We start from the raw sequence: 23523 nt of genomic DNA, 5'->3' as shown, positions 1-23523 counted from the left end.
GACCCCTGACCCATGCTCTGTTGAGAACCCTAGTTCAGCTCTGGTTCACCAAGTGAGCCTGGGATGGAATCATTTTGTTCATGGTGTGTCATCAGTGTTTATCTGTGTGAGTAAAATGCTTGTTGTCCCCAAGGAAAAGGACTCACAGAACCAGGTGGGTGCTAGAGTCCTTGCCTAAGAACTCGATTTTGAACTGTGTGTAATTTAAGTTCACCCGTCCTTTAAAAGCCACGTCTGTATAGTGGCTACCAGAGGAGGGAGCTCAGTTCTAGAACGTTCCTCCTCTAGGGGCAACCTCTCTGGGTGAACAATCGAATCCCAAGCATGTTTGATCTCTGAACCAGGGCAGGGAAGCAACAGCAACAATGTTCTTGTTTCTAAAGTAAAAACGGTTTATTCACGACACAGTACATAAGAGGTGACGTGTCTTGCGTCACAAATGGTACAGCCAACTCCCTGGAATGTCTTTGGCATAAAGAGGAGAATGAAGGGAAAGCTAGGCTATGCTAAGGCAGCTAAGATGGGGGATGGGTCTCTATGGTCATCTTCACAGGGAGGAGCTCCGGGTCCATTAGCGGCAAGCCGATTCTGTAGAACGTTAGGTGGGGGGCACAGGTAGGGCCACTTCTGCATGACCCACCATGCCGAGCCCTTCAGTCATCTCCACCGCACAGGTACAGTAGTGCCTTCTGGTAGTCCCCCTTGGTGTCTTGCTACAAGGGGCCAGAAAGAAAAAAGAATGGTAGTGTCAGAAGAAAAGAACGGACTCCACGGCAGCCTGCCACAGCCTTGGTGTGCCATGGTGATGTCGCATGCCTGCACAGTGTACCAAGGCCCTGGTCCTCCAGAGGGCAGTGGGAAATAGCACTTCGAGTCCTACCATGACTGCAAGGGTGGAGGGTGAACCCCACACACAGGAGGTTTCTGGGGGAGTTCCCCATATCCCCCCTTTTCTCCTGCACTTTCACCCTTCTGCAGAGGATGGGGTGGACCCCCACCTGCCGCTCTTCGGTCACATGAAAATAACTAGTGAAGTGAAGACATTTCTAAGAGTCTAACTGTCCCCAGCTTTAACCGTGTGCCCTAAAAAGCCTGGACACACTGACTCTCTCTACAGTTGTCCCTGGTGACCATAGATAACGACAGATACAGAAATGTCAGGATCTTTTAGAAAGGGCAATTGGCAGACTGGCCTGGTAGTGCATATCCATAAGCTTAGCTACCTGGGAGAATGAGGCAGGAGGACCACAAGTTCAAGGCCAGCTCAGACATCTTAGTAAGAGCTCCTCCCAAAGTGAAAAAGGAGGGAGATAGTTTAATCTGTAAAGTGCTTTCCACACAAGCTTGGGGGCCTGAGTGCAATCCCCCATCTTAAAAAGCCAGGGCTGGTGATGCACCCTGGAATCCCAGCACGGGGAAGCAGAGACGGGAGGATCTCTGGGGTTCACTAGCCAGCCAGCCTCATTCAGTCAGTGAGCCCCAAGTCTCAGTGAGAAACTCTGTCTCAACAAACAAGGTGGACAGTCCCTGAGAAAATGCACCAGAGGTTGACCACTGGCCTTCACACGCCCCTGCACACTCACACCCACACCCACACCCACACAGACACACATACCAACAATTCTTTTAAAGAATTAAAAAGTTGGGAATGCTAGCTCAGCAGTGGAGTGTTTGCTTGGCATATGCAAGGCCTGAGCTCCATTCCCATAATAAATCCTGTGGGAGCTAAGCACAGTGGGAACACGGGGACTCCTCCATCCTTCCAAAATGCACAGCCACTAGGCTGAAAGGGGTAGGAGCCGTGAGTGACACACTGTTAGGTCTTCCCGAGGATCTTCGAGAAACAGCAGTATCACAGAGTACAAAATGTCTTTGGACTTCAGTCTCTTAGATTGTCCCTAAGTCTTGTAGGATCGGCACCATCAACACCAACGACCACTGTACAGTGACACATGGGAAATGTATAATCCTGCTCTGAACCTTAGAATCCATGACAAATCATGAAGCTTGCCTTCAATATTAACCCCTGATACATGGTGCCTCGCATCTATTCTCTACAAAATGAGAAAACAGAAAGGTCATCACCACTCTGCCACTGTTCTCTTTGGCCACCTCCACCTCCCCCCACCACACACACACACACACACACACACACACACACACACACACACACATATATCATGTCTGGCGGAGCCAGCCCAGTGTCACAGGCTTTACCTGGATGTAGTAGTACAGGGACTTGCCATATTTCCTCTTGAATTCAGATCTGATCTTCAACATGTCCACTTCACTGCGGGAGACCATGATTCTAATCAGGACCTTGTCGCGAGTCCCCTTGCCCTGGAAGTCAAATTGATCATTTAAGTTGAGTTCCTTGACAATGTTACCATTATAAAAAGCATAGACCACATTTTTCTGGCACTTATGTGGTTGTTTTTTTTTTTAATTGATTTCTATTTTTAAATGTGTGTGTGTGTGTGTGTGTGTGTGTGTGTGTGTGTGTGTGTAAAGGTTTCCTCTGGAGGCCGGGAAAGAGTATAAGATCCTCTGGAGCTGGAGTTCCAGATGGTTGTGATCTGTCCAACATGGTGCTGGGGGCCAAACCCAGCCCCTCTACGAGAGCAGCGGGTGCCCTTAACGTCTGTGCCATCTCGCCGGCCTCACTTACATGGTTCCTGGTACTGTTGCTGTACAAGACTAAAAACACAATAGTGAAACTATTCCCTTGACAAAGATGAGCATCTTGGATTGCCAAGTACATTTTAATTTTTAAAGATTTCTTTTACATTTTCTAAGTATGGGGAAGCACATATGTGTACATGTAGATGCACACAGAGGCCAGAAGAGGGCGTCATATCCCCCGTAGTTGGAGTTTCAGGAGCCTAGGAATGACTCCAAATAGATGCTAGCAACTAAATTCAGGTCCTCTGCGGGAGCAATATGTGCTCTTAACTGCTGGACCATCTCTCCAGCCAGCGCAGACATCAGCTCTGTGCTTATGAAGGCCAGCCTGCAAGTCTGCACATGCAATAAAGGGCTGCTGACACTTAAGGATGCAGAGAGGAAGGGCCAGCATGCTGTCTTCGTGGCTCTGTGTGAAGGCATGGAATAGCCCGCACCGAGGAAACAGTTATCTGTGACCAAAACAACAAAACCAAACCAACGAAAAACCGAGGAGAGCTGGCAGAGCGGCGGCATGGACAAGGGGAGTGCTCTAGAGAGGGAAAGCAAAGAAAGGCCTGGAGAGCAGAGCACTGAAGGCCGGACGAGGGTGTGAGAAACAGGCTGCTCTGGGGCAGTTCGTGCAGGAAGAACCCACAGCTCTGGATCCACTCTGTGACTGCATGCTCGTGGAAGGCGCTGAGTGCTCCCACTTCCTTTCTCATCCAGGAGATAAAAACGGAAGCCCTGCAGGATTTCCTGCAAGCTCCCGCAGGGTTTCCTGCCAGGACTTGAAGGAGGAAGCTGAAAAGCTATAGCATAGTACCTGCGGATGGTCTCTCGCATCCTGTTTGTTTTTACCCTGGGGATAACAGGAGGCCATCACTGAAACCCCAGCAGGACTCACACACCACTGTCACCTAACCTTTCCCCACCTGTGACACTTTCTTCTGCAGCTGCATCACACATATTTAAACAGTTAGGAGAAGGTGGATTGGTGCTTTCTCACCTGCCAAATACAATCTCAGCTAGCTAACATGCTCCTGTCAGCTACTGGGGACCCTTCCTCTAAACCAGTGGGTCTCAACTCTTGGGGTTCGTGTATCAGATATCCTGCACATCAGATGTTTACATTACGATTCATAACAGTAGCAAAATTGCAGTTATGAAGTAGCAACAGAAATATTTTGTGTTTGGGGGCGGTCACCACAACATGGGGGACTGTATTAAAGGGTCGCAGCATTAGAAAGGTTGAGAACCACTGCTCTAAACACTAGTCAAGAAGATTCAGTTCGAACCAAAACAGCAGAGGAGCCTAGTGGAAATGGGGCCCCTGGGCAGGCCGTCCTTACCTTCATGGAGTCATACAGCCGGTCAGCAAAGTACAGAGGTTTGTTCTGTATGCACTGGACTGTGGAGAGAAGAGACAGTGTCAGGGTGAGTGAGTCTATTGCCTCTCTTGCAGTGAGGGAGATGATGGCCTGGCTCCGAGACACTGACCAGAATGGGCCTGTCACATGGATGCAGAATGTAGAAAACTCGGAATCCTGTGCCCACTAAGTCCCACCCACCGTGGTATTTTCAATAATGAGATGCAGAGGTCAGTGATGAGCCAATGTACACGTGAGCTTCCCCACCACAGGCCTCTCTCCTCCCCTGACTTAGTCCTCCCTGGCCACTTCTCGGCTCTACTGACATAAGCCTGTCTGCAGTTTCACATTTAAATCTACAGTCAATCCTAAAACTCTCCAAGACGTGCAGAAAAGCCACCACCCTCCCAAGTCCCCTTAAATTAAGAAGATGGCCATTCATCCCTCCTGTTCCTGTCCTCTCTTCCAGGGAGGAAAGGCCACGCTTGCTTGCTTACCCAGGTTCAGGAAGGCATTTTCCAGGTCTCCTTTGACCTCCTTCTTGATGCTTTCCAGCATGTCGTAAGGGCTGTAGTTCTTGTACCTTTCGAACACTGAAAAAAAAGGGCAACAAGTCATATCAGAAGTGCTAGTCAAAGCTGCACTGATGATCTACATAATTATACACCATGATAAACAACAACAACAGCAAGACAAACACAAAAAACACAACACACACACAAAACAAAACAAAAACAACACCCCCCCCCCAAAAAAAAAAAAACAACCTGAAGGTGATCACAGGTGCCATGGCTGGGTTGGAGGTCACTCTGGTGGACCAGAGCTGAACTGCACCTGTCTTGCTAGAGGACCCAAGTCTAGCTCCTGCCCCTAATGGCTCTGCCTAGGCCAAAGAATGGGATCACCTCCATTTTCTCTGACTGGAACTCATCTATCTAGATGTCATGAGAAACGGGACAGCTGGTCATGTCCTCTACTTCAATAAACACAGCAAAATCAAAGGCTCCTCCAATAAGAAAGGAAATAAGCAAGGTGCAGGGAGAAGGCTCGGATGACAGCATGCTTGTCTTGCAAGCATGAGGACCTGTGTTAACTCCTGAAGCCCATGTTTTTAAGAAAAAATCCAAGCATAGTAATGTGTGCTTGCAATGCCAGTGCCGGGAAGCCTGCAGCAGGTGGATGGGGTGGGGGCGGAGGGGGGCAGGGGTGAGGTGAGGGTGGGGGGAGTCTCCAGCTAGCCTGCCTAGCCTCGCTGTTGAACTCCAATGAACTAAAATACAAAACAAAACAGGGAGAATGGCTCCTCAGGTGTGATACCTGAGGTTTACCTCTGGCTCCCACATGCACTCCACACACATGTGCACCCATAATAAAATACACTCACATGTGCACACACACACACACACACACACACACACACACACACACACGGGATAAAACAAGCTAACACATCAAATATAGAACATATTTGGGGATAGAGGGTCCAGAATGAGAAAGGAGGCCAAATGATTTGATAGAAAAAAACTGGGAGAGCCATGTGGAGAATGAGCCTTGTTCTGGAAGATCCAAGCCTCAGCGTAGCCTGCACCTATGTAATCCGAGAGCCCCTGGCACCGAGGTCTCCCTGGCACAGCACCCACCTTTCTGCAGGTGGCACACACTGCGCTCGGTCATGATGCTGATCCACTTGGGAACGTCAGTCCCTTTCCTTTTCACCCCGGCATCATAGAGGTCCTGTGAGAGAGGCCGGCAACCGGGAAACATCAACCACATGGCCCCAAGCAAGTGTCACTCCAAAGCCCATCCCAAGAGACAAGTGAGCACTCAGGCCCACACTGCGGGTGTGACCCCCCCATGTACCACTCAGAACAGGTGAGCTCAAGGTTTTCGCTTCTCGGGACCACACTGAGCTATCTCCCGAGACCACAAAGCTCACTTCCAGCACTTAGTAAAAACCTTTCCCTCGCCGGGCGGTGGTGGCACACGCCTTTAATCCCAGCACCCGGGAGGCAGAGGCAGGCGGATCTCTGTGAGTTCGAGGCCAGCCTGGGCTACAGAGTGAGTTCCAGGAAAGGCACAAAGCTACACAGAGAAACCCTGTCTCGGGAAAAAAAAAAAAAAAACCTTTCCATCATACTAGGAGTACTCTGCAGACGATAGAGGATTTTCAAACCGAGGCACATGATTTTGTCTGCAGCTTTCATGACATGCCTTGAGATAACCCAACTGTTGGCCCTCTACGTGAGGCACACCTAGGTCACAGCCGTCTCAATCAGTTTTATGAGGAAGGGGCCAGCCTCTGTCACCTTCCCCTGTCCCCACTGAGCGGAGCAGGGAGACCTCCTATCCTGCTTGGACCTACTGCATCTGTCCCATCTTCTCTACCAGCTACTGCCAGGACCAAGCACTTCCATGCAGTCCAAGCCTGAAGGAGCCCATGGGAGCGGGGTACAGATCTGGCAACAACAGCAGCATTACAAGTGTCGTTCCCAGGAAGTAGGCGCAAGCCTCATAGTCTCAGATGGGTTGAGGCTTAAAAAGGGCCACTACTCCCTTGTAAGGGGCATTACTTAGTTCTACCCCTCCCACAGCTGTGGGCTGGACTCACGGACTCACTTCTAATGATGGCAGTACGACAAGAGTGCCAGTGTGTGACACTTGGGACCGGGCCATATAAGCTTGAGAGCTTCTGCCTCCCTCTTGAATCACCTATTCCTGGGAAGCCAGCCGCCATGTTGTTAGGATATTCAAGCAGCTACCTAGGGAAGATCCCTTTGACCCAGTCACCCTCTCGGTAACTGTAGCCCTGACAGCATCTTGTCTACAACCTCACGGGAGACCTGGAGCCAGAAACATCTGGCCAGTCCAGTCCCCATGCCTGACCCAGAGAACCTGAGAGATAACAAACATCAGTTTGGGGTTATTCATAGTACATAAATACATGGTTATGTGGGATACAACCCCTCCAAAGCACAGGCCATATAAACTTCAGTCAAGAAGCTTGGCACATACCCGGGCATCCTGGTCAATCAGTTCATAGTCAATGACAGAACCATCCTCCGCTCTTCTGCCCTACAGGAAAAGGACAGGGAAGACAGTCAGACCCAGCTCTTTGTGCATTATGAGGCTGGAGGTGGTTCCTCTCCAACTCCGGGGAGCCGTAACTGCTTCATTCCCGAGCAAACACCACCTACAGCTTTTCTCCTGTTAATCTAGACAAGGCCAGGGAAGAGCGAGGTCATCGGGGAAGCAAGTGTGTACACTGTGCCTCACCAGAGTTAGCCACCCCTGGGTGCCCAGTCCTGAGTAAGCATCTCCCACAATTCCCTGAGCCACACCCCAGAGAAGCTGAAGCCATTTCAGCCTCTCCCTCAAACTGTGTATCTTGGTAAAACACATGACCCCCGAGAGCGCCGTGATGATGTGCAAACAGAGGGGAAACTCTCGCAGAGAGCAGTCAGCTGAGCCCAGGGATAACAGGATGGGACCTGAGCGGAACCCTACGGGGCTAGCGGTGTGGTGGCAGGTGGGGGCACTCTGTACAAGAAAGGCAGAAGTGGAGCAGGCTTACAGGTGAGGGACACACCGTCCAGAGGGACCACAGAGCAGCAGGACAGAATCACAGTGACGAAGATAAACATTGACATGCCCAGGGCGAAGGCAGTGGGGGCTTTCTGGAAGGGTGCGGCAGCAGTGGGTTTTGGTCAAGGAAGCAAAACGATGCAAGTGGATTCTAAAAAGACCCGGGGACTGTGGTGCCCAGACAGGGGCAAGTGAAGACAGGAGAGCCACAGAACTGCCACTGTCACGGAGATGTGAGTGGGCCAGGCTGCAGCGCACTCCTCAGTCACATTTGCCTGAGAGAAAAATTCCCGTCCCTGGACAGACGGGTGTTCGGGTGCACGCTGGCCGGAACTAGAGATTCACAGGAGACACGCCTTACATCCACGTTAGTGTGCTAACGTTAGCAAAGAGCCCACAAAGGCCCCCCACACACGCCAGAGCACTACACAGGCAAACATTTGCACACACAAGAAAGGTCAGAGGTGAAAGAAGTAAGGTCACTTTCATGGGTTTGGTGTGGCCCCAAAGAGTGGCGAAGTGACCTTCCTTCAGTCACTCGGTGAAGGTTAACACAGAAATCCAGGCCAGAGCTTGGGAGCCGCCCACCCCTCCCCTGGCCCCGGAGTCCAGTTGTCCACACGGTTCTGCAGGATAAGAAATCCTATTAACAAAATGACAGCAGCTCTGCAGCGGCGGGAAGGCAACGGAATTTCTGAGCAGGCACGAGGATTTAGTTAATTCCTCCCCAGTATAGAAAGAGCTGTGCCTGCCTGCCTGCCTGCCTGCCTGCTGTGGAAGGAAGCAAGGGGGGAGGGGAAGACTGAGACCAACCTTTGCAAGGGCGACCATCAGCTTGCGGAAGTCGCCAGATGTGTCAGAAATGATGTCCTTCTCCAGATCAGTCTTGTACACTGAGAAAACACCACATCTGGCTTAATGCTTCCCACTGGTACACCCGACCGCCAACCCCATCTATCTCTCGCCCACCGAGTTTCCAAAAGCAGGCACTGTCGTGTTAGTGTGGAAGCAGTCTATTCCCTATCTCTAGAAGGATGTTCGCTCCCATGAGATCGGAGTTAGGGTGATTGTCAGTGCCAACAAACAAGTCTAAATCGAGCCAGGGGTCCTCGGGCTCTCTTTAATCAGCGGACTCTTTTCTAATGAAAATTCTGGTTCTCAAACTGGCGAGATGGCTCAGGAGATAAAAGTGCTGGCGGCCACAGCTGGTGAACCGCGCTCTAGCCTCTGGACCCCTCACAGTAGGATAGAATCAGCTGCTTTGGAGGGTTGACCTCTGACTTCCATACGTGTGCACAATGTGGCAGGTGTATGCATGTAATCTCGGTACTGGGGAGGCAGAGACAAGGGCATCCGTGGGACTCACCGGCTGGCCAGTCTAGCCTAATTGGTGAGCTCCAGGTTTAGTCACACACACACACACACACACACACACACACACACACACACACACACACGCAACTGGGCTAAGAGGCTGGATCCCAGAACAGGCTACTCACTTTCTTTATACACCCTGTTTATCTCCTGCAGCTCCTGGTTGGTTCTGGAGCAGATGATTTCAATGAGGGAGTCCTCATCAGTCCCCAGGCCCTGGGAAGCAAGAAGCCCAGACATCAGTGGCCCTCCTCACCCTCAGCCCTACTGCAAACAAATGGCTGTTAGCTACATCTCCCCATTGCACCCCTCTTGAGCAGTCTGTCTGCTCCTTAAACACAAAATAAGGCTGTTGTTCTGTCACATCACCAGATCCCAAGACGGTGTAAGTGGCACATCTATGTTCAACTCTGTTTTTTAAAAACATGAATGAGATGAGACAGCCCTCAGATATCTCAGAGGGCGGGGAGGGGGGGTGGGGGGGGCACGGGCTCCCACTTGCCGTTAGTCTTTGCTCGTTTCTATCATGGCTGCCCGCTATTTTAATAAACAGGAAATAATTGTCTTCATTGAAAAGAAATGGTATGTGGTCACTGTCAGGCAGCTGCCATAGATTAGAACATCTACTTAGCGGAGAAAGGTGCCGTTAGGGTAAAAACTAGTCTCTCTTCTTTGAAACGCAAAAATGGCTCAACGTTAAAAAATGCATCATGTGACTTCCATTTTTGCTTGATTACTCTGCACTTTTTGGGTATTTTAGTGAAGGAAAGGGGAATAACAAAATTGCTAAACAATCCTAGACACCAGCACTTTATTAGGAAACGAGAGTTTAATGAGTGAGATATTCCGGTTTAATATCTACACTTTTGAGCTTGCTGGAGAGCTTGAAAGGACTCAATGAAATATGTATTTCAAAGCTGGCTTCCTGATCAAAGTCAAGGCTTAATAACCAGGGTCCTCTAGTACTTGTCTTCACGAATATAGAGGTACCACTTTGAACTAAGTAGAATTACAGCTGTTTAAAATGTAAATCAATTATAAGGTGTTAATACAATAAGAAAGGTCCTTATCCACATGAAAAGTGTGTCAGCTATTAATTAAACTTATTAGAGTGTATATGCCCCTTTAAAAATGTGCTTTGTATAATCTAAGCTAAGCCCCAGGTTAATAGTTAATTTTGAATTTTAGTCTTAATCTAATCTTTGACTCTTCTCCCGGAGTTTTTAATCATGATTTTTCGCAGGTTCCAGCAAAGCCCCAAATTCTTCCCATGTCAGCAAAAAGTCTACACAGCCCTCCGAGCAGGTATTGAGATGACCACCAAGTTTCTGAATATTTCCAGGGAGAGGCAGGTTTTTTTTCAGCGATGACAGAAATGCGAAGTGACAGTAACTCATGTGCCAGGAGAAATGCCGTGTCCTGACACCAAGGAGCGGGCGCTGAGCACACAGTATCTCTCTCTCCATCACCCGCATATCGGAGAACTCTAACAGGGTTTTATCTCTGCTTTCAAAGGTGACCTTGGCAGTGTCTAAAACTTTGGCCCAAGCTTTCCACAGCTTACCCATAATTCTTATCACAGAAGCAACTTCTCCTGTGACATACGGCAAGACACCACCACTGGTATTGCTCAAAGGGAAAACTGACTTTTTTTTTTTAAGGAAAGCATCGTTTCAGTTAATGTCCCTGCAAGATGTGTGTATTTCAGAAGGGTTCCTCAACCGGGACAGCTAATGGAAAGGCTGGCATCAGGTCAAAGATGGCACAGTTAAAGCACCTTTCACGGGGTTCGATTACTTGGATTAGTGGAGTGACTGACAGCTCACACAGGTCTGCTTCGAGTCAATAATACCTAATAATAGAGGCCAGGGAAATCACATGAACCCCAACTAAGTGGATTCTTGACAAAAGTGAGATGAACTGATCTGAGTGTTGATGGTTTAAGAAACCTAGGAAAAGATTGGCTCACACACGGCCCCACAGGTCCAAAGATTGGCAATCTCAGGGATGCTACTTTCATCAAGCTGTGGTTGACCTGAAACTATTCTCTCTCCCTCCCTCCCTCCCTCCCTCCCTCCCTCCCTCCCTCCCTCCTTCTGATAAGGTCTCATGTATCCAGCCTGGCCTTAACCTCCCCACATAGCCAAGAATGATCTTGAACATCTGATCCCCTCTGCCCCCATCTCTGGAGTGCTGGGATTATTAGCACGCACCCCATGCATGCCTGGTTACATGGCACTACTCTTCCTGATCTCTCCCCTGCAGCACAGCCTATCTAGGAGGACACTCCAGGCAAGCCTGCCCAAATAAACTGAGTGCCACTTGAGCTATGCTGATGAACTGAAGAAAGAGACATTTAACAAGTCCTACAGTGGTTCTGTGCCAGGGTTCTGGTGACGCCCTGTGTGTGGAGGGGCCTCATTCCCAGTGTGTTCTGGGGGAAAGACAACAGTTCAACTGTGTGTGATAGATGGCCTCCGCTCACTACGGATGCCTTACCCAGCTGTGCCAGCAGAGGGCAGCATCAGATTAGCCAACGTGTCACAAGCACACCCAGAAAGGGGCCCCTGAGCTTTGCTGTGTAGGACATTTATATAGCTCTTACATTTAAGTAATATTGTGTAGCTTAGGTGGGCACAAAATCCAAGGGTGCTTCTAAACTAGAATTTACTAATTTAACCTCAAATCCCATGTTCAAAATAACTTTGCAAAATCAAAACTTAGATAATAATATTACACTTTGCCAAAACTTTCCACTGAATCCAGGTGCTATTTCCAACCTGAAATTGAGCCCTACTGCACTATGTTGCTCATTTTGGGCTCAAATCTGAATTTTGGACCGGGACTGGACAGGGGAAAGTCAGAGGAAGCGGCACCAGGAGGGCATGGGCAGAATCTGCAAGCTTTGCTAAACAAAAGCTGTTTTTCTTTCTCCTTAACACCCTACATGTCCTCCTTAAAGAGGAAGTGTAATCAAGGAAGCAGTTTTCCAGAAAGGCATTCCAATCGCCCAGGTGCCAAGTCTGAGCAGCTGCTAACTGACTTCTCAGCATCAGGAAATTTCTTTGCAGTCTTAAAAAAAGAGAGAAATTGAAATATTTTTGGTTCAAATCTTGACAACTTATAGCATTGGGGAGGGGGGTATGATTTCAAATAAGAGCCCAACACAACTGACAATCACCTAATTACAATCACAAGGCTGTAATTCACATACGTTAATGGGAGAGCTGACAGATGACATCCCACATGTGTTTACCTTCATGGAGGCTTTCAGTTCAGAAGCATCATACTGGGCAGGTGTCTTCAATAGGCCCAAAATCACCGTCTCCAGGTGGCCAGATAAGGCTGACTTCAGCGCTGATGGAAGCTCCTGCCAAAGAGATGTTTAGGAGCCACACTTACGATCAATATCCATTTTAAAACCAGTGAGACAGAAAATGAGACATCTCTGTCTAAAAGGCAGGTTGTGAGTCTTTGACCACTCTGTGGTCTGGGGAGAACTTCCTCCCTACATTCCCTTCATCAGACCAGGAGGTCGGAAACCACATTGTAACAAAACCCATTAATATCCAGGCTGATCACTAGCCAGAAACCGGTGTAGCTTAAGAGTTCCTGAGAGAGCTAAGAACGGAGCTTCACAGTACCGTGGGGGCACCCTGTGGCAGACAGGGCACTTTCCAAGGTCAAAGTCTAGCTGAAAAGAAGTGTGGTAGAGAGAACAGCAGAGTCCTCCAGGGCTGCTGAGATCCCAGGGAAGACGTTTGTGAAGCTGCCCTAGGGTGGGGCCTTGTAGCCTGCAGAAGGAACTGGAAGTCCTAGCAGGGCTGGGAGTGGAACCTGCCCTGTGTAAAACACTGCACCTCACAATCAGCCATCTACTCCTCCAAATCGGGGTGGTGTGAGTGAATATGATGTGAACTCCAGCCCCCCAGATTCCCCTTTTGACTCCCTGTTGAATATTATTTCTTAAGGGTGCTGCTATCCTTGAGAACACACGATTTTAATAAAGCCAGAGGTCTGAGGCAGCACTTACATATGTAGACAGATATCCTTAATTCAGGGTGGCTCTTAAAGATATTTTCCTCGGAGAGTGGGCATCTTAACAGCTAAGTGTACCGACTGGCTGAACTGAACTGAACGGAACTACAACTGTTATCTCCTGTGTGTGTGTGTGTGTGTGTGTGTGTATGTGTGTGTGTGTGTGTGTGTGTGTGTGTGTATGCATATATGAAGGTGTACATGTGTGTAAAGGTCACAGGACAAGCTTAGGTGCCATTCTTCAGGTGCCCTCCACTTTCCGTTTGAGATAGGGACTCTCATTGGCCTGAAACTTGGCCATGTTGGCTGGCTGGTCAACTGTTCCTGGGGATCCTCCTGTCCCTGCCTCTAGAGGTGATGGGCAGCCTGCTTTAGAGACAATCTTTCCGAACACACGTGTCAAGAACGTCAGACCTGATGTAGATCTGAGGAAGCATTGGGACCAGCCCATCCACCTTCTTTCTCTGGCTTCTGATGTCCTAAACCTGCATGGGAGGTAGGAGGCTGGTCTTTCTAAAACAACACATACCAATTATGATGCCAGCCTTCCAAACTGGAACCCTAAAGTTAAGTGATCCCAACTTAGTCCACCCTCCACATTCCATACCACCATCTCTGCTCCAACCTTAACAGGCATCTGGGTACCTACTGGATTTTTCCGCTTTGACTTGCATTCCTCAGAATGTCCAAATAAAAATCCCAGAAGGAACTAAAAAAAGAACAGTTGTCCTCTGTACAGAGAAACCTCATGCCTAGTACTGGTTTGAATGTGCAAAGCACAAATCCAAATTCCTTCCTCCTCGTGGCCCCCTTTTGCTAGCTGTGCCAAGATCTGTGGCTTGCCACCTGGGCAGGGTCAGTCTGGATCCCTCTAGAGCAGTGGTTCTCAACCTTCCTGTGCTGCGACCCTTTACACATACACTTTAATACAGTTCCTTGTATGGTAGTGGCCCCGAACCACAAAATTATTTTCCTTGCTACTTTGTAACTGTCATTTTGCTACTGTTATGAGTTGTAGTGTAAATATCTGTGTTTTCCGATGGTCTTAGGCAACCCCTGTGTAAGGGTCATTTGCCTCCCAAAGGGGTCATGACCCACAGGCTGAGAACTGATGCTCTAGGTCAGACCTTGACCAACAATGCATCTGCAAAAAAAAAAAAAAAAAAAAAGCCAGGATGTCCTTCAGAAATGACCTCAAGCAGTTGTGGCATCTTTCTGTGACAGATGATCATTCTGGGCCACCAAGAATCGTCAGGACAGTAGCCTGGCCCTAGCACATGGCAATGCCTGTGTATTTGCTGACCTTTCTCAGGACTCTGATAACATCTTTTTTTTTTTTTTTTTTTTTTTTTTTTTGGTTTTTCGAGACAGGGTTTCTCTGTGTAGCTTTGCGCCTTTCCTGGAACTCGCTTTGGAGACCAGGCTGGCCTCGAACTCACAAAGATCCGCCTGCCTCTGCCTCCCGAGTGCTGGGATTAAAGGCGTGCGCCACCACCGCCCGGCTCTGATAACATCTTTAATCCAACAGGCTATGAAGGATCTGTGCTCTGCAACTATCTAACGTGAAATCAAGCTCTGTGTGTGTGTGCACAGCTCCAAGACCACACCGAATGAGCAGTTATTTCCTACTGTCCAAAGTGGTGGGCCTCCTGTTCCAGCAGGAACTTGGCTCTCCCAGCCCCCAGATCCTCTGGGAAAGCTAGAGACATAAAACACTCCTCTCTCAGCCTCACTGCAGATTAATACAAGTCTAGTGGAAGAGGAATCTGAATGCACGTGGGATGAAGGGAGCCAGCTGCCCTTCCTTTTTCATGTCCTTTCCAACTATGTCAGAGCATGGAGGAGGGAGCTCTCCGGCAAGGCTTGACCTGGAACTCCCAGGACCTGGTGGTCATGTCAACTCCGGGAACACACAGTCTCTTCTGGCATCCTGTCAGGTCACCTCCACTGTGGCTGGAAGGGAGCCTCAAGTCAGAGGGAGCTGCAGGAAGCCACTCATGGCTCCGTCCGAGAATCAATGAAAAGCTTTTAATAGCAAAAAAAAAGTTAAAAATTAAGTAGCATGTCCTTAAAAATAAAATTTCCCAATGCCGAGGCAAAACAAGATAAACAAGTGGGAGCTGCTTTTAACCACGAGTGGACCAGCCAAGGAGAAAACACACAGAGACTCCTGAAACAGCGGGAGCCGGGCACGCTGAGGATGGCGGGAAGAACACAGCCCAGTTGCTGCGATGATTTGACAAAGCCAAGCGCGTTATTAGTTGTGTGTGTGTGTGTGTGTGTGTGTGTGTGTGTGTATGCATATATATGTTCATGTGTGCATGTGTGCAGGTGCATGTGCACATGTATGTCTACACGGGAAGGTCGGTGGTTGATGTTCATTTTCTTTCTTCAATTGAGCTCCATCTATTTTTTGAGACAGGGTCTCTCATTGAACTCAGCTAGACTGATTGTCCAGGGATCCCTAAGAATCCTCTTGTCTAGACTCCCCAGCACTGGGGTTACAATGACAAGCTGTGTATTTAACTTTTTTTTTTTTTTTTACATGGATGCTGGGGATTGAACTCAGGTCTTCATGCTTGTGTGGCAAGTACTGTACCAACTGAGTTATCTCCCTAGTCCTTCAGTGTAAGTGAGAAGATCCTGTTAGGATCAATGCTCAGTGGAGGAAACCATCCTAAAATTAAGTTCACAACATCTGATGAAGGAGCACAAGAAGCCAATAGAGGAAGCAAGTTGTTCCGTCTAAAGTACTAAGCACAGTACCTGACAAGTGGTACCACTGCCGCTATTCCTTGTGATCTATTCCAGAGTGTCTCCCTCATGTGCTCTAGGGTGTTACCTTTATGTTCTAGCTCCCACATGTGTGCCTGTGTGAGCAGCAACCCTCACAAGGATGTAAGAGGGAAAACCTTGTACATCCAAGAGTTCTAGAAGGTTCTTTTTGGTTAAAGATGAGCCACAATTCACAGAATGTTGGGCAGCGGGTGGGGGTTGGGGGGATGACTCAGCTGGTAGTGGTGCTAGATGTAAAAAGGCCAGATGTGGTAGTACACATCTGTAACCCAAGCATTTCTGTGGCAAGACGGAAGATGAAGACAGGAGAATCACCAGGAAGCTCCGGAGCCTGCCACCCTGGGGTAGGCAGGATGACACAAACAAGGGACATACATACACACGCTAATGAAGAACAGAGCTGGCGATATGGGAGGACATGAGTCCAGCAAGGCCTGCCCTCCACCCTGAGGAGACTCCACTACCTTCTTGGTCCTCCTCTGATAGGCGAAGGCGATGTCCTGCCTCTGCGCATTGCTGCGGTTAGTCAGGATGTTGACGATGGTGACCTCGTCCACTCCTGCGGAGAACCAATTGTGAACCGTTAACCCACCACACTCTCCTACTACAAGGGACCTTCATACAGTGAAATCCATGTGCTCTTTTCCACACCCAACACTAGGATGTCAAGAGCAGCTCTTCCCTCTTCCCGACCCAACACAGACACTCTTATCGCCCTCTTTCCCAGAAAGCCTTAGACCTGGGGCCTTGACCCTTTAAACATCTGTGCTTAAAAAAGTGATTTTATTCATGAATTGGTTCCTGAAATCAACCGTGGGAAATGTGTGTGTGTGTGTGTGTGTGTGTGTGTGTGTGTGTGTGTGTATGTGTGTGTGTGTGTGTGACTCTGGCAGCCAGATGGAACGAACAACAAAGATTTAGGGGGATTTTAAATGAACATCCCCAAGTTGCCACTTAACCGGAGAATTAATAGACAGAACCTTCAAAATGAATTAATAGAGACAATTATTTATATTTATTGCAAGATTACGACTGTATAAATGGCTAGGTATAATTTCTATAATTATACCAGCTATCATGACAAACGAGTCAGGCTTAATATGGCAGTTATATTTTAATAGCTTAATTGATTAATAGAACCACACTTATTGAAGGCGAGATTGTCTCACAAGGAAAATACACATCCTGGGCTTTCACTCCTCAATCGGTGACTTTAATAATCAATTTTACAACTGTATTAAAAAAGAGTAAGTGTTTTAATCTAAATTAAATCTAAATTGGGAGTTTTGAAGTGCCGCCCAAATGTTTCAGTACCTATTTTAATTGGAACATGTGTATTTACAAAGATAAGCAATACCTAGTGGCATCTGAGAGTTTCCAATTTTATATCAGAAATATTCCACACATGTCATTTAAGTCGGGACAGCTCGGTCTTAAGGATTCAGGCAGAGAGAAGGCTCTCTCCTGCCTGACTAGGAACTTTGTTTAATAAAATGAAAAGTCTTTGCCACAACTGGGGAGGTATTCCGGAGCCTCTGAGCTCACAAGGTCACTCACAGACTGCATGCGGCTTGTTGAACCGGAAGTCAGAGGCATCCCAGAGCACTCAAGAGCCCAGAACTATGATGTCTGGGGGCAAAACAATGAGCAGATGGACACAGGATGCATCCTGAGGCTTCATGGTCCTTAGAAAGTTACAATTTCTGGGTATAAAAATAAAGATGGGGGCTGGGGAGACGGCTCAGTGGTCAAGAGCACTGATTGCTCTTCCAGAGGACCCCAACTCCCAGCAACCATATGGCAGCTCACAACTGTCTGTAACTACAGTTTCAGGGGACCCAAAACTTCCCATGGCAAAACACTAATGCACATTAAAAAAATCATAATAATAAAATTTTAAAGATAAAGATGGCTTCACATTTTTATATACTCATTTCAAAGTGAGGGCACACCAATAAACATACTAAGCCATTAACAAATGACTCTGACTTCAGCTTAGATTTTAGGGCAGTCAGTATAAACACAGAGACCCTATTGCTAGACTTGGGTCAGCTCTGAGGATGCTGTTGTCACCTTGGATTTCCAATAAGGGGCTGGTTAAAAATCCTTTTGTCCACATACTGGAGTACTAGGTGGTCATTTAAAATTACAGCATGGAAATATTGCCTGATCTTGGGAAAATAAACAACATACAAACAAAAGCACAGATTGTAAACCAGTGGGCCCACTATAATCTAACTTTTATTTAGTTCTTCATTTTGTTGTTGTTTGTTTTTTCTTTTAGAGATGGAGTTTCACTATTTAGACCCCGTTGGCCTCAAATTCACAGAGATCTGACTGCCTCTGCTTCCTGCATGCTGAGATTAAAGTTGTGTAGGCTACACAGAGAAACCCTGTCTCAAGAAAAAGAAAAGAAAAGAAAAGAAAAGAAAAGAAAAGAAAAGAAAAGAAAAGAAAAGAAAAGAAAAGAAAGAAAAAGAATATGTATCTGTGTATAGGACTGGATCTAGAAGCATATTTATTCGTTTTAGCAGTGATCATCTGAGGGGTGAGATAATTAAATATACTTGCAAAATTCATCATAATGGCCATGGGGGGGGTGAGATACACAGTGAGTGTTGCACAGTCCTTGAACTAGAATCAACCAGTGATCGCACTTCAGAAGACACTGAGCATGATCTGGCACAGATCTATAACCTCAGCACTTAAGAAGCTGATACAAGAGGACTGCAGGTTTTGAGTCAGCCTAAGTCACATATCAAGGCTTTCAAACTATTGAGAAATAGGTTTTAGAGATGGGGAGTCCAAAGCTGAGACTGAGGCCCAGGTCTGCATCAGTGACCTGTAGAAATGCCAGCTCCTGTGAGTCACACTGTTCACTGCCCACATTGGGAACAATGGACAAAGACACACAGTTTCACATCGAAGCTCTGACAGAACCTGACATTAATCCACATTTAGATGTCATCAGGGATGGTGGTAGATTTTAGTCAGACTCCTAAAGGTTATAAGTCAGAATGTGACCCTCAGCTGACCAGTACTGAAATCCCAGAACACTTACTAAAAACTCTGCCCCAAGCAGGCAATGTGGATCAGTGGATAAAGGCAATTGAGGCCAAACTGGACAACCAGAATTTGAGCCTTGGAGCAACCCACATCGTGGAAGTCGAGGACGGACTCCCCAAAGTTGTCTTCTGGCCTCCACGTGTGTGCCATGGCATTCTTTCACGTACAGTAAATTAATCAACCAATCAATGCGAACAACCAAACTCCTCAGTCCCCACCAGAGCTCTACTCATTAGGACTTTCTAGGACCTGGGAGCCCAAAAGCAGCATTTTAACACCAACTCCCAAATAATCCCTGCCATGGGACTCACTGACAGAGGTGGGCAACCAAGGCTGGGGAAGGGGACATCTACCACTGTGCTGTACTGTGACACCATTGCCTGCTTCTACGAGGCAGAGGGTTGACTGCAGTCTTTGGGAAGGAAATATTTACTTTTCTCTAAACAACCCAGGCAAGAAATAACACCTAGTAAGAGATAGCCACACCAACTGTAATCCCAGTTCTCAGCCACCAAAGAGGCATTTGGCATTCCTTTCAGCAGCCGGGTATCCAGTTAGCCAAACTGGAGGTCGGTCTACTCAATCAAACTCGGGTCCTCTGCAAGGGCAGCAAGCATTCTTAACTGCTGAGCCCCACTCAGGCGATCTTTTTAAAATTTACTAAACCTACTCAAACCTTAGAAGTTACAGTTGCCTAAGAGTGTATGTGAAAGACCCTAGCCCTTCAGGCTTATACCCCCAAGCCTCAGGAAAAGAGAAACTTCAAGCACCAGGAAATGAGAAACTAAAAAACTAGTTCCAAGGGCCACCTGACTCAGCCACTACTCAATCACCCCCGTAACAATGTAACAATGTAAAAAGATTTCTGTTAAGAGATGTGCTCAACTGTGACTGGGATAGTTGCAGGTGTTCCAGGAAGGACCACTGTGACCTGTGTGTAAACTCCACTCCCGCCCTGATACCCGCCTTGAGGTTTCAGGAAGAATGTGCATGCAGACATGACTGTACCCACTCTGTGATCACCCTGTGATCAGGCCATGAAATTGTATGGGAATTGTAATCTTGTGGGTTTTGTGGGTTTTTCCTTTAAAAGCCCTTATGGGGCTGCAGTAAGATGCGGCTCTTGTTCTTGGGAGCAGAGTTTGCCCTTCTGTACAGAAGCCAATAAAATCCTCATACTAGAGTCTGGGTTCTTGGGGTGCCCACTTGAGATCCTAAACTTTGGGGTCCAACACATGTATTTGGCTCCAGGTGAGAAAATAACACATGATGGGCACAGGGTAGAGGCTAAGCATGTATTCCTTGGGTGAGAATGGTTAGCTAATCTAATCATCTACATATTTTTGGTATTCCAACTGAAGATATGGGGAAGGTCAGTCATTGTTCTAGTCAACCTATGGAAGGGCTTTGCTAAATGACAGCTCTAAGAAGGCATGATGGACAGCTGGGCTCCAGCAGTGGCTTTGGGGGCTTGGGTCTTTTCAACCATCCACCATATTTTTTCAAGCATTAAAAAGTTTCAAGTAGCTGGGCACTGGTGGCGCATGCCTTTAATCCCAGCACTTGGGAGGCAGAGGCAGGTGGATCTCTGTGAGTTTGAGGTCAGCCTGGTCTACAAGAGCGAGATCCAGGACAGCCAGTACTGTTACACAGAGAAACCCTGTCTCTGAAAAACCAAAAGAAAAAAGAAAAGAAAAAAAAAAGTTTCAAGTGTTGGCTGAATCCAAACCCACAAGGCCTGCGCCCGCCCTCCTCCTCTCTGTGGGTAGAAATCCCAAGTCTGCTCCGTCCGTACTCCTGCATTCCATGGAAAATGCGTGTCTCCACTGTCCATGGCAAGGGACCAAGAGCCGTTTGGAACAGGATGCTGACTCACAGCAGCAGAGACACGCTGACTGCACTAAGAGTGGATTTCATTTGTTTGATGAGGGCTCAAGAGGCCTCAGGACAGGAGCTGTCTGCTTGGAAAGAAAAGGAGAATTGCCTTATCTAGGTCCCCAGAGGTAGGGGGCAGGGGTTGAGGACTACAGCTTGCTGGATATCCTGACATTTTTGGCTTAGAAGAAATCATCTTTACGACAGAGCCTGAAGTATGCCAGAGAGGACTGGGCCAGGGCCCCAGGGGTACTATGACAGTTAGTATTACCAACTCGACTAGACCTAGGATCTAGAGTCACAAACTTCTAAGCATGTCTGTGAAGCGTTACCTAGATAGGGTTAACGGAGGTAGGAAGGCTCACTGTAAATGTGGGCAGCACCATCCCGTGGGCTGGGGTCCTGGACTGTCTAAAATGGAGAAAGTGAGCTGAGCACCAGCGTTCATTTCTCTCTACTTCCTGGCTGTGGATGTAGTATGGCTGGCTGCCTCCCAGTCCACTCCTTCCCCACCACGATGGACTAGACACTCCCATCGTGAGCCCAAAGAAACCCTCCTTCCCCTAAATTGCTTTGGTCGGGTCTTTTGACCCAGGAATGAGAAAACTAACACAGGAGGCCTCCGCATAAGCAGCAGCAACCAAGGCGATATTCTGGAAAGTATCTGGAACTCAGGCCTGTATGACCTGGGGGCACCCTGCTTCTCTCTCGATGCCTGGCGTTCCCAGATATAAAACAGGGACCATGGTAAAACTCCTTTTGCTAGAACACAATAAAGACTGAATAATGATAGGAGGCAAGTCCTTCCCCCGGCTTCTCTGACACAGACCTAGCCCCTGCCTGGATTCAATGACTGGACTATGAAAACACAGGGCAGACAGAAGACAGGGCCCTGTTTGCTAATAGTGCTCAGGAGATTAACAGTACAGTTTCAAGGTAGACTATGGAAGCTCCGTGAGAACTGGGAGAGAAAACGTATACTCAGGGTAGGGGCTGAGAAACCTCAGGCCTCTGACAGGTGTGGTATAGCTGTGGGACATGGACCCAGGTCAATGACAGCCTAGCTTAGCTGAGTACCCAGGAAGGCACTTTAACCCAGAGATCAAACTTCTGTTCCCACTCTGTTCTGATGTCACCTTGGTTAAGTTTCTTATAAAGGACCCAAGGCGGCCCTGAATTCGATCCTCAGCTCAGAAAGAAAGAAAGAAAGAAAGGAAGGAAGGAAGGAAGGAAGGAAGGAAGGAAGGAAGGAAGGAAGAAAGAAAGAAAGAAAGAAAGAAAGAAAGAAAGAAAGAAAGAAAGAAAGAAAGAAAGAAAGAGAAAGGACCCAAGGCCTAGTCTACTTTGTTATAGACAAGGGATGCATTAATAATCCAGAACCCAGGAATGGGGATGTAGCTCAGCAGGTAGCATGCTGGCCTAACATACATGAAGTCCTGAGTTTGGAACCAAGCTCCCCACAGCCCGGGTGTTGTGGTGCATACCTCTAACCCTAGCACTTGGGAGGTGGAAACTGGAGGGTTAGAAATGTAAAGTCACCCTTGGCTACAGAGCAGCTTCTAGGCCAGCCTGGGATACAAGAGACCCCTGACTTAAAAAATAAATAAATAAAGCCCTTTTAACACTCAGAGGACAATCTAGTATGTTTCCAAACTTCCATGTAGTACCAGCAGGAAAACACAAGGAAGCAAATCCAATCATAAATGGAATAACACGTGTGAAATAGGGGCACCTTCGGATGCCCCGCTACTCCAGTCACCTCAGGGAACGGGAAGGGACAAACCTGAACAGCTGCGACAGAACCCAGCAGGCCCGCTCTTCACTCAAGCCTTCGTGCAGATAGATGCCAGATAAGAATCCGGTTTCTTCTGCTGTTTCTGGGTGAAACTGTTGTTTGGATTTCCTCGGGGGACAGAAGGGCAGTCTCCTCTTACAGAGGAGAAAGGGATGAGGAGAGGTAGCCAATGAAGGCTGATGCCAGCGATGCCAGGGCACTGGGGACTCCTTCCCCTGGGTTTTCCAGATGCCACAGCTATGCAGACAGTGCCCTAGTGAGGAAAGCTGTGACTCCAGGGGCCTTGTCTGCCTCTGAGAAGAGCTGTAAGATGAGGGCTGGTCTGCAGTGACCCTGAAGCCCAAGAGGGAGGCCTCCTCAAAGGAAGAGTGGACAGCTTCCCTTCTAGCAGAACGAGATGGCCCTGGGCCAATGAGTTCCAAAGGCCTTCCTCAGGAATGTGCCTCACAGCGGCAGGGCTTTCTTCAACCTCCCCAATCTTATAAGTAAGAGGTTCTGGTCCCCGGCCAATACACCTCCTGGCACCCTCGGAGAATATACTCTCTTATTGGCTGCACTCAGCTGCTTACATTCCCCTCCAGGTGTGCAGGTGAAACCCAAATTACTGGTCCTGGGCCACTCTCCAGTGCATAGGAGGGTGGTCTTGCGGCCTTGCTGGGAATCTTAGGTAGTTCTATTTTAAAATATAAGAGAAAAGAAGCGCAGAAACTCACTTCTATAGTTGGGCTCACTCATGAGGAGGGGGGGCCTCGCCCTTCCGGAGAACACAAATACTGCTCGAATCAAAACTGGCAATAATAGAGCAACTCCCGGGCCGCCCTCCCCTCTGCAGACGCCAAAGCTGCTCGGATTCATTGGCACCAGCGCTAACTCCAGGGCTGAGCTGCTGCTAATTACCATCTATTTCATGGAGTCGAGATTCATCCTTTTCTAATTTAGCTGACTTTCCTTTCTAGTTATTTGGAC

The 23523-nt window shown here is 48.0% G+C and overlaps 1 protein-coding gene across 2 annotated transcripts in view; it reads right to left on the bottom strand.

Annotated features, from left to right (window-relative positions):
• Positions 1–368: 368 nt before the first annotated feature.
• Anxa2 (annexin A2) overlaps positions 369–23523 on the bottom strand; it is a 42537-nt gene continuing 19382 nt past the window's right edge. The window contains exons 4-14 of one of the 2 annotated variants that reach the window (XM_059268186.1): positions 16286–16380; positions 12244–12357; positions 9113–9203; positions 8427–8506; positions 7044–7103; positions 5672–5765; positions 4529–4624; positions 4014–4072; positions 3488–3523; positions 2218–2340; positions 369–713 (exon numbers count right to left, since the gene is read on the bottom strand). In XM_059268186.1, coding sequence (XP_059124169.1) covers positions 654–713; positions 2218–2340; positions 3488–3523; positions 4014–4072; positions 4529–4624; positions 5672–5765; positions 7044–7103; positions 8427–8506; positions 9113–9203; positions 12244–12357; positions 16286–16380 — 908 coding nt within the window. In that variant the 3' untranslated portion in view covers positions 369–653. The remainder of the gene's footprint in view (positions 714–2217; positions 2341–3487; positions 3524–4013; positions 4073–4528; positions 4625–5671; positions 5766–7043; positions 7104–8426; positions 8507–9112; positions 9204–12243; positions 12358–16285; positions 16381–23523) is intronic. The other variant, XM_059268187.1, reaches the window with a different exon arrangement.

This window comes from Peromyscus eremicus, chromosome 7 (assembly GCF_949786415.1).
Source record: "Peromyscus eremicus chromosome 7, PerEre_H2_v1, whole genome shotgun sequence".
In the NCBI taxonomy this organism is placed as follows: Eukaryota; Metazoa; Chordata; class Mammalia; order Rodentia; family Cricetidae; genus Peromyscus; species Peromyscus eremicus.
Note: the sequence above shows the minus strand (reverse complement) of the source record. Positions and strands in the feature narration are given on the sequence as shown.